General features: G+C 43.0%; 1 protein-coding gene across 1 annotated transcript in view; it reads right to left on the bottom strand.

Annotated features, from left to right (window-relative positions):
* Positions 1–15,464, bottom strand: part of bub1 (BUB1 mitotic checkpoint serine/threonine kinase) — an 82,694-nt gene extending 67,230 nt beyond the window's left edge. Inside the window, exons 1-8 of the mRNA XM_055630615.1 lie at positions 15,253–15,464; positions 13,207–13,322; positions 10,973–11,088; positions 9,700–9,770; positions 4,480–4,658; positions 3,932–4,044; positions 1,297–1,667; positions 343–401 (exon numbers count right to left, since the gene is read on the bottom strand). Coding sequence (XP_055486590.1) covers positions 343–401; positions 1,297–1,667; positions 3,932–4,044; positions 4,480–4,658; positions 9,700–9,770; positions 10,973–11,088; positions 13,207–13,322; positions 15,253–15,410 — 1,183 coding nt within the window. The 5' untranslated portion in view covers positions 15,411–15,464. The remainder of the gene's footprint in view (positions 1–342; positions 402–1,296; positions 1,668–3,931; positions 4,045–4,479; positions 4,659–9,699; positions 9,771–10,972; positions 11,089–13,206; positions 13,323–15,252) is intronic.
* Between the last annotated feature and the right edge of the window lie 224 nt (positions 15,465–15,688).

Raw genomic sequence — 15,688 nt, 5'->3', positions numbered from 1 at the left:
GTTGAAATGCTGCAAGGCAACGATAATATGGAGGAGAGTAACAATGACCTAAAATCACCAAAGTAATTGGAAGGAATGTTGGAAGTGAAACTGCAACTTCCAGGATAATGGGATTCCAAATGGGAATCAGACTTACCGGCATCTTACAACCTACAGCCCATGAAATACATTCTAATGGGGGGGAATGAGAGAGAACTGGAAGATATAATGCTTCCAAGCTAGTGTGATAAACGCTCCATAAGCCACAAGCATAAAAAAGTTTCCCTTACATTCGGTGAATGCTGTTTTGGTGGTGTGATACGAGCTGTTAAAAATGTTCTCCAATAACCATGTGATATTTACCTTCTTTTGGCCTTGAGAAGGAACCCATTCTAGAACTGTTGCCGCTCTCATTCATAACCCTAGGAAAAGAATTAAAAGTTGTCTGTTGCACAAACACATTTTATTTAAACAGTATTTGGTGTCTGAACCACACAAAAAGTTCATCCATTTTTGTTTACTTCATAAGCTGTGTTGTTGCAGAGTAGTTTTATACAAAGCTTGGGGCGGATTCAGTGGGTCTTTGCAACACGGTGGGATCTTGGGAGCAGGAAACATGTTCCCAATGTTGGGGGAGTCCAGAACCAGGGGCCACAGTTTAAGAATAAGGGGCAAGCCATTTAGAACGGAGATGAGGAAACACTTATTCACACAGAGAGTTGTGAGTCTGTGGAATTCTCTCCCTCAGAGGGCGGTGGAGGCCGGTTCTGGATACTTTCAAGAGAGAGCTAGATAGGGCTCTTAAAGATAGCGGAGTCAGGGGATATGAGGAGAAGGCAGGAACGGGGTACTGATTGGACATGATCAGCCATGATCACATTGAATGGCGGTGCTGGCTCGAAGGGCCGAATGGCCTACTCCTGCACCTGTTGTCTTTCGGTAATTTTGTACTGTCAGTGTATGATGAACAGTGTTGTTTCCTAAATTAAACATCACACTGCCAGGTCTTTACTTAAAATTCACAACTAATATCATAACGTGGGGCTATCGCATTGATGTGCTTCAACAGAAGCGGCAACTAAATTACCAAAACAAAATAAAACAAAAAATGAACCCGAATGGGTTATTTAACTATAATTCTTATAAGCAGGCAAGTGGGATTAGCGTTGATGGGACACGTTGGTCGGTGTGGGCAAGTTGGGCCGAAAGTCCAGTTTCCATGCTGTGTGAATATATAAAAATTAAGCAGAATAGCGTAATTGCCAAGTTTGTCTTTGCGGAAAGCTGTATGGAATAGTTTAGATGAAAAATACTTACTGTTGCTCATTGCTACTTTCATTAGCATTGATAACCAGAGATCTGGATGGAGGCTCCAACTCTGTCCGTGACTTATTAATGCTACTCTCTGGCTCTCCAAACATTGGGAATGCAGGTTGGCTTCCAAGAGATCTTTGCTTATCATCCATCTTTGACATCAATAGTGAGGCACCAGGCTGGCATTGCAGCAGCGCAGCTTCTGTGAAACTTGCAGTCCGCACTGGTCTAGCACAGGCACCCAATGATGAATTCTCCTCAAAGTCTTCCCTTCTGCCCGTTCCTTTTGTAGCAGCAGCTGAAGACTGTGTCTCAGCCTTGGTGGGTAACGTCGAAGGTGTAGTCGCCAGCTGCAAGGTATTTTGGGATGAAGTCTGCATAAACATTGGAAAAATAGAGACCAAATAGTAGTTGATTAGAATGTGATTTTATTGTAATTTATAAAATCATGCAAAATTACTGGGGTAGCAGGAAAAAAACAACAACAAAGTTAACCTGGTGAACCTTCACTGCACTCCCTCAATCGCAATAATGTCCTTCCTCAAAGTAGGAGACCAAAACTGCACACAATACTCCAGGTGTGGTCTCACGAGGGCCCTGTACAACTGCAGTAGGACCTGCTTGCTCCTAAATACAAATCCTCTCGTTATGAGGGCCAACATGCCATTAGCTTTCTTCACTGCCTGCTGTACCAGCATGTTTACTTTCAGTGACTGATGTACAAGCACACCCAGGTCTCGTTTCACCTCCCCTTTTCCTAATCTGACACCATTCAGATAATAATCTGCCTTCCTGTTCTTGCCACCAAAATGGATAACCTCACATTTATCCACATTATACTGCATCTGCCATGCATCTGCCCACTCACCCAACCTGTCCAAGTCACCCTGCAGCCTCATAGCATCTTCCTCGCAGCTCACACTGCCACCCAGCTTTGTTTCATCCGCAAGTTTGGAGATGTCACATTTAATTCCCTCGTTTAAATCGTTAATATATATTGTAAATAACTGGTGTCCCAGCACTGAGCCTTGACCCACTGGTCACCGCCTGCCATTCTGAAAAGGACCCATTAATTCCACTATTCTCCACAACTGGATCCTCAACCTACTGACCAAGACCCCAATCAGTGAGGATAGGGGACAAATCATCCTCTACGATAATCCTCAACTCGGGGTCTGCAAGGATGTGTTCTCAGTCGTGGGTGGAGAAGGAGTAAAGAACACGACTGTGCAGCCATGTACAAATCTAACTCAATTTACAAATTCACAGATGACACCCCCATGGTGGGCCGGATAGCAAATAAGGATGAGTCGGAGTACAGGAAGGAGATCAAGAACTTTGTGTCCTGGTGTCGACGGTGCCGTAGCAGAGATGGTTAAGATCTTCAAATTCAACCACCCTTGTTGAAGCAACAACCAAGAAAGCACACCAACACCACTTCCTCAGATAGCTTAGGACAGGGGTGGGCAACCTTGTTGTGCATAGGGGTTGGGACACATGTCTGTGAGCGGATGGCGGGCCACATCTATCACATGTACACATGGATCCCGCTCCCATCCCGCCCCGGATGGCAGGCATCAAATCACGTGCTCACAGGTACAACAAAAATGCTGGTGAAATGCTGGACTATTATCTCAATGGTGGCCGATTGGGGAAGGGGGAGATGCAGCGAGACCTGGGTGTCATGGTACACCAGTCATTGAAGGTAGGCATGCAGGTGCAGCAGGCAGTAAAGAAAGCGAATGGTATGTTAGCTTTCATTGCAAAAGGATTTGATTATAGGAGCAGGGAGGTTCTACTGCAGTTGTACAGGGTCGTGGTGAGACCACACCTGTAGTATTGCGTACAGTTTTGGTCTCCAAATCTGAGGAAGGACATTATTGCCATAGAGGCAGTGCAGAGAAGGTTCACCAGACTGATTCCTGGGATGTCAGGACTGTCTTATGAAGAAAGACTGGATGACTGGTGATACTCTCTCATTTGAAGATTGAGAGGGGGCAGCTTACTCAGGGGTTGGCAATCCATGCATGTCCTCACCTGCTGAGGGGAAATTTCTCACGCAGAGAGTGGTTTTGTTTACCAGAGGGTAGTTTGAGTTTTTCCATATTTAAGAGGGATATGCAGTTCTTTTTTGGAGAGAAGGCAGGTAAATACTGAGTTGATTCAGCCAGAATATTGAATGGTGGTGGGGGGGGGGCCTACTCCTGCACCTAATTTCTATGTTTCCGGCTGCAGTACAGCCTCAGCAATCCAGCATGTCACAGCCGCTGTGCATTTTTGGTTGATTTTCCAGCATATGCAGTTCTTTTTTAAATGTGTTCACAGAAGGGTGGGGGAGGTGCCGGCTGCAGTACAGCCAGAGCTCGGCCGCTGCTTGGGGCGCTTGGCCATGCTGCTGCTCTGGGAGCTCGGCGGGCAGGATGATAACGGGAAAATAAAATCCGCCTGTGGGACGGATGATTTCGGGTTACGGGCCGCATTCGGCCCAGGGGGGCGTATGTTGCCGACGCCTGGCTTAGGAAGTTTGACGTCCCCTCCATTTGCAGTCTCCAAATCCCGGATAACGGCCATATTTAGTGACCTTCACCCACAGTACAGATACACTCAGCGGATCAGGCAGTATCTCTGGAGCACTCACCTGCGCTATTTCATACGTCTGCTCCTCAGTTAACTTCAGCTGCATTTTCAACTGTTCCAGCGTCTGCTCCATTAGTTTGATCTCATCAGACTTGGTGCTGCTGATCAGATTACCTTCCATTCATAATAACAAAAGCAGAAATTATCACTCAAACATTTAATAAAGGTTTAGCCACATGAAGAAAATTAATCACATTTTATAAGAGAACAATATAACTAATAGTAGACAAAAATGTTGGAGAATCGCAGCGGGTGAGGCAGCATCTATGGAGCGAAGGAATAGGTGACGTTTCATGTCGAGAGTCTGAAGGGTCTCGACCCGAAACGTCACAAATTCCTTCGCTCCATAGATGCTGCCTCACCCGCTGAGTTTCTCCAATATTTTTGCCTACCTTCGATTTTTTAGCATCTGCAGTTCTTTCTTAAACAATATAACCAATAGGCAACCTTTTTGTTTAGAAATGGAAACCACAAAAGAATAAAATCAGCTTTCTTCATAAGTGGTAGGTGTAAATCAAAGAAGGTGCAAGGAAAGAACAAGCAACTTACTCTGTTCATTCTGTTGCATTTTTGCTATGTACTTCTGAGCTCGTATTTCTTCAAAACACATTTCTCGGTCTCCAGAAAAGAGAACATCTTTGTTGTACATGGCAATTTGCTGCGGTTCATGAGGCGCCTCCTGCGTATTACCTTTGGTTTGATGCGCAGTCTCGGATGTAATTGCAACTCTAAATGGATAATTGAAAGAGGAGGAAAGAAACAGGTTACTTGTAGAAATCATGCCATGTGCAGAATAAAAACTATTTAAGGGTCTGTCCCACTGTACGAGGTGATTGAAGAGCTCTACCGAGTTTACAAAAAAAACTCGTGGTAAGCACGTAGAATGTACGTAGCTGGTACGTCGGAGCTCGGGACGTCTCTTAGCAGCTCGTAACACTAAAGGCAGGTACTCAGGAAACGCGGTAAGCTTGTGAAGATTTTTCTACATGTTGAAAAATGTCCACGAGAGCCCCGATTACCTACAAGTGGCTATTACCGTAATTCACCGAGTTCGAATCAGGGGAAACTCAGGAGAACTCTTGAAATACCTCGTACAGTGGGACAGGCCCTTTAGTCACAAAACAAAAACCCCAACAGAAGAAATCACACGAGATAAACAAAAAAATGGTTAAAACAAGTTTTGTTTAGAGATCTAAATTAGTTTAGATTTAGGGTGTCTGGCGCTGTAAGGCTGTAGTTTTAATGCTACACAACCGTGCCACTACAAAGTGTGGCGGTGTAGCCAATTAATAATCATTTCACTTTATCATTCATTCTGTACACCACTGCAGAGCTTACATAGGTCCAGAGAGATGGTGGTATTTGCGATTTATACGCTGCCAAGGATAGTGATGGAGACAAACATGACAGTGGTGATTTAGAGGCTTTTAAATGGGCACACGGCCATGGAGGGAATGGTGGGATATGGATCAAGCATTTATAACCATGTTCAGCCAAAGTGCTAAGAGTAACATCCATCTCACTCGCCTCCCTACAACCACCAACGCAGGAGTTAGTTGCCAGTGACTCTACTGACACGAAGAAAGAGCCGAGAACAATGGCCACAATGAAGACGATGGAAGCAAACAGCATTCCAGATGCAGTACGTCAGAAGCAGCAATCTCTATGCAGCCAATCTGTTCCTGTATAGTTACAATACGACACAGTTTAAGAATAAGGGGCAAGCCATTTAGAACAGAGACAAGGAAACACTTTTTCTGTCAGACAGTGGTGAGTCTGTGGAATTCTCTGCCTCAGGGGGCGGTGGAGGCCGGTTCTCTGGATACTTTCAAGAGAGAGCTAGACAGGGCTCTTAAAGATAGCGAAGTCAGGGGATATGGGGAGAAGGCAGGAACGGGGTACGGATTGGGGATGATCAGCCATGATCACATTGAATGGCGGTGTTGGCTCGAAGGGCCGAATGGCCTACTCCTGCACCTATTGTCTGCACAACAACATGGAAACGTCCAGGTCTTGCTCTTGCCTACTCACAAAAATAAAGACAAATGCAGTCCAGCTAACAGCTGCCCAATCAGTCTATTCTCAATCACCAGCAAAGTGACAGCAAGGAGTACAATGATACAATGCTTCCTCTTCAATAACCAGTTGTGGGCAATTGCATCAGGGATCAGATCCAATTTATCTGCAGCCATAATCACAATTTATAACACTGTCATTGTTAGCTGGAAGAGGCTAGCGTGATTCTACCATTCCATTGCTCTTCCGCCAACCATGAATGTCAGCTATTCCAAAACTCTGCTGCCCAATTCCTAATTCAATGCAACTTCCATTCATCCATCACATTTACATCACGTTCCACCAGCCTGAACATGGTGAGGGCCTGAACATTGGGCCACCCGGGGCGGCGACTGCGGGTGCTCGGAAGGCCCAGACCACGGATGAACATCTGGGAAGAACGGAGGGGAGGCTGGCTGGACTATGGTGCCTTCCTCACCTTGGTGCCATTTATGTTATGTTGTGTCGTGGACTTTCTGTGTTTGTGCTTTTTTTTTTAATTCAATTTTATTTTTAATATGTTCTATTATTTATTTATTTTTAATAATATATTTTTTTATGATACTGCCTGTAAGGGAAATTCATTTCGTTGTCTCAAATTGAGACAATGACAATAAATTTGAATACAATACAATACATCAGCTACTTTGTAATACTGGAGCAGCATTTACATTAAAATCACCATCCTTTTGCTCAAATCCCTCCATACTCTCACCCCTTTCAAGTCTCTAACGGCTTCCCGATGTGGAATTCATTGCCACAGATGGCTGCGGAAGCCATGGGTATTTTTAAGGCATAGATTGACAGATTCTGTTGTGCTGCAGCAAGCAAGAATTTAATTCTTGTTCTTGGTTCTTGTCCTATCTGGGACTCATGACAATAAAACTCTCTTGACTTGACAGATTCTTAATTAGTAAAGGTGTCAGGGGTTATGGGAAGAACGCAGGAGAATGGGGTTGAGAGGGAAAGATAGATCAGCCATGATTGAATGACGGAGTAGACTTGATGGGCGTAATGACCTAATCCTGTTCCAATGGATTATGAATTTATGAATAGTTCTGGATTGTTAATTTTAAAAAGCATTTAAAAATCATTTAGACAGGTGGAGGGATAAGAGTCAAATGATCTGGCTCAGTTTGGCAAGTTAGATATGGCCAAATTGGACTATAGGGGCATTCCGTATTGTGTAACTGTCTGACAGCCCAGAAGGTCTGTTAGTCCAGCATCAACTTTTACTGTAACTGGTGTAAGATTCAAACTTGTTGCCGATTAAACCGTGAGACAATAATTCTCGATTTATCTTTGCCTCCAACACATCTTAGGCAATGGTATCAACTTTGCCCGATTAAATTACTGTGAAGTCATGGGGACCACTAATTATAATTCTAGTTTTAAAATAGTTCTTGAAAAGGACGGGACTGGTTGAAAAGTCGGAGTTCTAAATTGGGGTAAGGCCAATTTTGATGGTGCTGGAGAGGAAGCTTCAGAAGTTAGATTTGCGACTGCTGTTTCCAGGCAAACAGGCAAGGGTAAATGGGAGGCGTTGAAACACAAGATAGCGAGAGTTCAGGACCAGCATGTTCTTGTCAGTGAAACGTTAAAAATAGGTGCAGAAGTAGGCCATTCGGCCCTTTGAGCCAGCACCGCCATTTAATATGATCATGGGTGATCATCTAAAATCAGTACCCTGTCCTGCTTTTCCCCCATATCTTTTGGTTCCGTTAGCTCTAAGAGCTAAACCTAACCCTCTCTTGAAAATATCTGGTGAGTTAGCCTTCACTGCCTTCTGTGGCAGAGATGTTCAGATTCACAACTGTCTGGGTGAAAATGTTTTTCCTCATCTCAGTCCTAAATGGCCCACCCCTTATTCTAAAACTGTGACCCCTGGTTCTGAACTCCCCCAACATGGGGAACATTTTTCCTGCATCTAGTCTTCCTAATCCCTTAAGAGTTTTATATGTTTCTATAAATCCCCATTCATCCTTCTAAATTCCAGTGAATACAAGCCCAGTCGAACCATTCTTTCATCATATGTTAGTCCCGCCGCAACAGGAATTAACCTGGTGAACCTACGCTGCACTCCCTCAATAGCAAAAATGGCCTTCCTCAAATTAGACCAGAACTGCACATAATACTCCAGGTGTGGGCTCACTAGGGCCCTGTACAACTGCAGAAGGACCTCTTTATTCCTATACTCAACTCCTCTTGTTATGAAGGCCATTAGCTTTCTTCACTGCCTGCTGTACCAGCATGCTTACTTTCAGTGACGTACAAGGCCACCTCTACTTTTCCTAATCCATTCGGATATCAATCTGCCTTCTTGTTCTTGCCAGCGAAGTGGATAACCTCACACTTATCCACATTATGCTGCATCTGCACACTCACCCAACCTATCGAATTCACCCTGCAGCCTCATAGCCTCCTCCTTCTCCTTGCACCTCACTCAGGCAATTAGAGAAATCGGATACTGTAGATCAGGTTCGAGGAAGTGCAAGTGAACCTCTGCCTAACCTAAAAGGACAACAAAGACTAGAGTAGGGATTAACGGGTCCCTTTCAGAATGGTAGGCATTGACTAGTGGGGTGCTGCAAGACTCGGTGCTGGGATATTTACAATATACATTAATGATTTAGATGAAGGGATTAAAAGTAGCATTAGCAAATTTGCAGACGACACAAAGCTGGGTGGCAGTGTGAACTGTGAGGAGGATGCTATGAGGTTGCAGCGTGACTCGAACAAGGTTGGGTGAGTGGGCAGATGCATGGCTGATGCAGTTTGATGTAGATAAATGTGAGGTTGTCCACTTTGGGGGCAAGGACAGGAAGGCAGATTATTACCTGAATGGTGTCAAGTTAGGAAAAAGGGAAGTACAACGTGATCTGGGTGTCCTTGTACATCAGTCGCTGAAAGTAAGCATGCAGGTACAGCAGGCAATGAAGAAATCGAATGGCATGTTCCCTAAAGAATGAGCACATCTCGGATGTCCGGGTATTGAACACCTCATCTTGGGTGCAGATGCGGCGTCCCACACTGACCTTTCTGTCCTAGGCCTCTTCCATTGTCAGAGTGAGGCTATACACAAATTGGAGGAACAGCATCTAATTTTTCGCTTGAGCAGCTTACAGCCCAGGGATATAAATATTGATTTCTCTAACTTCAACTAACCCCTGTGTTCCCTCTCTCTCCATCCCTCCCCCACCCTAGTCACACCAGCTTTTTATTCCCACCTAGTAAACAGCTAACAGTGGCCTGCTTCCTTCATCATTGTTACTTTTTTGCATATCTTTCATTCATTTGTTCTATATCTCTCGACATCATTGTCTATATCTCTAATTCCCTTTCCCGTGACTTTCAGTCTGAAGAAGGGTCTTGATCCAAAACTTCTCTCCAGGGGCGCTGCCTGTCCCACTGAGTTACTCCAGCATTTTGTGTCAATCTTCGGTTTTAACCAGCTTCTGCAGTTCCTTCCTACACAAGTGTATCCTGGGTCATTGTGAAGCCAGAGTTGACATTGGTGGGCCACTGGCAGAGATGTATTTTATCTTCAATATCCAGAAGCACCAGGAGACTGGAGGGTGGGTAATATTGTGTCAACATTTTTTTTTAAAATTCAGTTCTAACATCCGCAGTTATTTTGCTTTATATTTTGACAACCTTTTATTACTTTCTTTCATACATTCGAAATCAGTAACCCTAAGACATAAATATACTTACAAACTCTTGGACACCGTTACATAAGTGTTAAGTGTTGATTGATTCCCACTGCAGCCATTTTCTATGTTCCCCTGTATTTCCAATAGATACAAATCATAATGCAGCAGGCATTCAGCATGCAGGTACAGCAGGCAGTGAAAAAAACAAATGGCATGTTGGCCTTTATAACACGAGGAATCGAATATAGGAGCAAAGAGGTCCTTCTGCAATTGTATAGCCCTAGTGAGACCAATCCTGGAGTATTGTGTGCAGTTTTGGTCCATAATTTGAGGAAGGGCATTCTTGCTATTGAGGGAGTGCAGCGTAGGTTTACAAGGTTAATTCCTGGGATGGCGGGACTGCCATATGCTGAGAGAATGGAGCGGATGGGCTTGTACACTCTGCAGTAGAAGGATAAGAGGCGACCTCATTGAAACATATAAGATTGTTAAGGGCTTGGACACACCAGAGGCAGGAAACATGTTCCTGAGGTACACAAAAAAGCTGGAGAAACTCAGCGGGTGCAACAGCATCTATGGAGCGAAGGAAATAGGCAACGTTTCGGGCCGAAACCCTTCTTCAGACCCGAAACGTTGCCCATTTCCTTCGCTCCATAGTTGCTGCTGCACCCGCTGAGTTTCTCCAGCTTTTTTGTGTACCTTCGATTTTCCAGCATCTGCAGTTCCTTCTTGAAAACAACATGTTCCTGATGTTGGGGGAGTCCAGAACCAGGGGCCACAGTTTAAGAATAAGGGGTAAGCCATTTAGAACGGAGACGAGGAAACACTTTTTCTCACGGAGATTGGTGAGTGTGGAATTCACTGCCTCAGAGGGCGGTGGAGGCAGGTTCTCTGGATGCTTTCAAGAGATAGCTAGATAGGGCTCTTAAAAATAGCAGAGTCAGGGGATATGGGGAGAAGGCAAGAACGGGGTACTGATTGGGGATGATCAGCCATGATCACATTGAATGGCGGTGCTGGCTCGAAGGGCCGAATGGCCTCTTCCTGCACCTATTGTCTATTATGCAAGGAAGATGAACAAACACAATCTCAGCTCGGTTGAACTCTACCTTTGACAATGTTACGTGTACAGCACACTAAACGTCTAGCACTAATCTAACGAGGTCTTTATCAAGCGGGGATGATTTTTGCATGAAGCTCATCATTATCAAGGATACGAGACTGCACTATTTATCACACATTTTCAGTAGTAAACGGAATGACAAAGCTCACTCCATACTAGCTCGTATAATAATCTAGCATGAGTACAGGGCTTGAGTGTAGCAAAAAGTTACCTGAGATTTGGGAAATGCTCCTGAGCCCAGGGACACAGCATTCAAATGCGATTGTCTCACAGCAGATGCCTCTTGATTGATGAGCTGAGAGTTTCCCAACGTTTCAGGTTGAAGCCCTAAACACACACATAATAAAATATAAAATGCAGCTCTATGCCCATAAAAATATGAAAAATATTCGGCCATTTAAATATTTCTCCTACGAATTGGCAAACAATTTAGTAGTCAAATCTGGCAGGTGTAAAATCAAAAGTAATTTTTTTTTTAATTATGCAGTGATGTTTCCAGCATGCTTAGTCATAATATTACTAATACAGCTGATATCCATTTACATAGCCTAAACTCAATTATGTGAAGAGGCTGACATTCAAAGTCAATCATGATTTATGAAAGAAAGATATGGTTTGAAAATTGGCTGAGTATTTCTGATGTTATAACAGTAGAAATAAAGTGCTCCATTCACTGCCACAACCCTCACTTTCTAATTCCTCTCATACCCCTTCCATCCCCATCTCTCATCTCCTCCAGCCCTGCCGCAGTTCCTTACAACAGCATTCCTACAGTTCTAGATTCTCAGTGATCCACAGATTACAGTTATTCCAGCCTAAAGCTCTGAATTTCTCTCATTTATGCCTTCTCTCCTTCTTCCTTAAAGTCTATCCTTCAAACCTACCACTGTGACTCAGCCTGAGCTTACTTGGCCTCATGTTTTATGGGAGGGCATCAACTTTTCTTTGAAAATGTTCCTATGCCTTGGGATCTTTTACCACATGAAAGATAAATGGAAGTTATCATTATAACAGTACGGCTGGCTAACTGCAATTATAATCAGGCTATGATGAGATCACACTCACATGGATTTACCTCCATATCCATAAACTGTACTCGCAGTGCAAGCAACAAAAGCTATTTCGATTTCTGGAATGAGGTGCTGCCCATCGATTCGATAGATGTTAGAACAATCCCTTTAGAAGGTGGTTAATAACCATATAACAATTCCAGCACGGAAACAGGCCATCTCGACCCTTCTAGTCCGTGCCGAACACATAATCTCCCCTAGTCCCATATACCTGCGCTCAGACCATAACCCTCCATTCCCTTCCCATTCATATAACTATCCAATTTATTTTTAAATGATAAAAACGAACCTGCCTCCACCACCTTCACTGGAAGCCCATTCCACACAGCTACCACTCTCTGAGTAAAGAAGTTCCCCCTCATGTTACCCCTAAACTTCAGTCCCTTAATTCTCATGTCATGTCCCCTTGTTTGAATCTTCCCTACTCTCAGTGGGAAAAGCTTTTCCACGTCAACTCTGTCTATCCCTCTCATCATTTTAAAAACCTCTATCAAGTCCCCCCTTGACCTTCTGCGCTCCAAAGAATAAAGCCCTAACTTGTTCAACCTTTCTCTGTAACTTAGTTGCTGAAACCCAGGCAACATTCTAGTAAATCTCCTCTGTACTCTCTCTATTTTGTTGACATCCTTCCTATAATTAGGCGACCAAAATTGTACACCATACTCCAGAATTGGCCTCACCAATGCCTTGTACAATTTTAACATTACATCCCAACTTCTATACTCAATGCTCTGATTTATAAAGGCCAGCACACCAAAAGCTTTCTTTACCACCCTATCTACATGAGATTCCACTTTCAGGGAACTGTGCACAGTTATTCCCAGATCCCTCTGTTCACCTACATTCTTCAATTCCCTACCATTTACCATGTATTCTTCAATTCCCTACCATTTACCATGTAGCCACATTATCCAAGAAAGGAGGATGAACGAAACTAGGGAATTACAGACCAGTTCACCTGGCATCAGTAGGAAAAGTGCTTGAATGATTGAAGAGGTGGCAGAGCACTTTGAAATAATGGCAGAAATGAGCAGAGTCTACATGGATTTATGAAAAGTGCATAACGTTTGATAGAATTGACAGAGTATTACAAAGTTGTAATGAGTAGAAGTGACGAGACAATCCAGTGGATGCCTGAAGAGCTTGGGTAAAGTATCACACATAAAGCTATTGAACAAAATCAGAACCCATGTAGTTGAAGAGGCTGGCTTCTACAGCAGATTGGTTAACAGATCAAAATCAGCAAAAGAATAAACGAGTCAGTTACAATTAGGATACTCTGATACTGCAAGGATCAATGCTGGGACAGCTCTCATATTATACTGCCAAGGGGGAAAAACATTCACATTAAATGATTTCACTCAAAATATCTCACCATCTCGAGTTTCTGTAGACATACTTTGTTGTTTCGCTGGAGACATTGGCCCGGATCGAACCGAATTATCTACTTGTGCACGTGGTATGTTCTGGGAGGCTCGAATTGTGAAATTCCTACAAAATAATATATGATCAGTTGTTTGATTCACAAGAAAGCAAGATGAAAAAAAATAGAAGAAACAAAAGGTAATCAAGTTTTATTTTGAAACTATTATTCATGTATCATGCAGGACAATGACACATCTAGTAGAACAGCTCCAGAGACCATTCAAACAATCTGGGTGTTGTGTGAGTGAAGTTTAGTTTAGTTTATCGTCACAGATAATGGGGTACGGTGAAAAGCTTTACACATTTTGGTTACCTCCCACATGCCGAAAACGTGTGGGGTGGTTGGTTAATTGGTCACTATAAATTGCTGCTATTGTAGGAGAGAGTGAGGGAAGTGGTTCCAGCCGCTACGGTCAGGCAAACGCCTCCGTTGCCATGCAGTGAGAACGGAGAGGTTGAGAAGGAGTTTCTTCCCAGAGGCAATTCGGACTGTAAACGCCTTTCTCACCAGGGACTAACTGTACAGAACGTTTTTCCTTCTATTATTTATTATGTAAAATAAATGTGTGTTATGATTGTGTTTATAATTTGTTTGGTTGTTTTGTTGTTCCGCGAGCATTGCCACTTTCATTTCTGCACATCTCCTATGTGTATGTGACAAATAAACTTGACTTGACTTGACTTGAATATGGGAAGAATAAAACAAGTAGGATAGGATGAGTAAATGGGTAGTTGATGGTTGGCATGGACTCGGAGCGTTGAAGATCCCTCCATACAGTATGGCTCCAAATAGTATAATTTTACATACACGAGATACAGCATGGAAACAAGCCCGTTGGCGCACCGAGTCCACGCTGATCACTGATCACCCGTTCACGCTAGATCTATGTTATTTCACTTTCTCATCCACTTTCTACACACTGGAGGCAATTTACAGGGGCCAATTAACTTACAACCCTGTACATCTTTGGGATGTGCGAGGAATCCACGTGGTCACGGGGTGAACCTGCAATCTCCACACAGACAGCACCCGAGGTCACGATCGAACCTGGGTCTCTGGCACTGTGAGGCAGCAGCTCTACCAGCTGTGCCACCATGCAGCCCCTAATTATGCTCACAGTCTTCAATATCCACAAATAACAAATGTGGATATAATTGAAAACTTTGTATCCATTAACCACCACCCCGCCACCCAAAGTAAACACAAGTATGCACAATAATGTTCTAAGAGCATTCACACACATTAAGAAACATACCCAAGAAGGAAATAGTGTGGACTAACAATTTTCCATTGAAACCTGCAAGCTGTGATCATTTATGAAATCACAAGATTAATCTGTGTGAACTATATTGATTTTTATTTGTTATAACAGTTCCAAGACAGGTAATAGGATAGAAAGCAGTCTTCTTTCCACTTCAATGTTATTTTCAAATACTCAAACAGATTGCCAAGATTGATTGAAATTGAGATTGACGATTGCAGACATTTCAAAGATAATATATGGATTATTTGATTGACAAAAACGTACGCGTCTGGAAAATACAATTGTCCACCCAACCAACATTTATCATAATGTAATAAAAAGGAACAGCAGATGCTGGTTTATACCAAAGATAGGCACAAAATGCTGGAGGAACTCAGCAAGTCATGCAGCATCTCTGGAGAAAATGGATTGGTGACGTTGCGGGTCGGGACCCTTCTTCATTTTGTGTCTATCAATTTATCATAACTAGCAAGCCACTTTGGTGTCAATTCCACTCATCCAAATTGCTCTGTGATATAATTATCAATCATTAAATACTTTCTGAAGGTAGACACAAAATGCTGGAGAAACTCAGCGGGTGAGGTAGCATCTAATCTTCCTTAAACAAATACTGTCTGAAGTTTGCTAAAATGGATTTTGGGTGCTCAAGAAAAAAAAGATACAATGACTAATTTCCAATCCGTATGAACAAGTAGAAGACAAGCTGAAGATAGATTTCAGTTCTATCTTACTGATATTGATGGAGCAACATTTCCAGTGGTTGTGCAGAATTTTCAATGCCTCTGTGGAAAACACTGTCTGCCATCGAAACTTTGCCTTTCATCTCAAGCTCCTCCGCCCAGGCAAGGAAGAATACAGCTGATTTTGTGCCAATCCCTTGGCCATGCATGTAATCAAAGAATTCAAGTGGTGTCGTGCTGCAGTTTATCTGAAGAAACAAAGAACAGAGTAATCAAAAGTGAATTATACAATTTGATAAGACATTTGATATGACATATCTCTATAACAGAAATACACTGTGAAAAATATCACTTTACAGAAAGAACTGGACGGCAGTATGGTTAATTATGAATTTCAGCTATCTTGACTAAAGGATAGCAATTACCAATTTAAAAACTGTTGAATTCATTGAATGTGGTGCCATCCTTTCATTAAAAAATTCAAAAC

Source organism: Leucoraja erinacea, unplaced genomic scaffold (genome assembly GCF_028641065.1).
Source record: "Leucoraja erinacea ecotype New England unplaced genomic scaffold, Leri_hhj_1 Leri_452S, whole genome shotgun sequence".
Classification (NCBI taxonomy): Eukaryota; Metazoa; Chordata; class Chondrichthyes; order Rajiformes; family Rajidae; genus Leucoraja; species Leucoraja erinaceus.
Note: the sequence above shows the minus strand (reverse complement) of the source record. Positions and strands in the feature narration are given on the sequence as shown.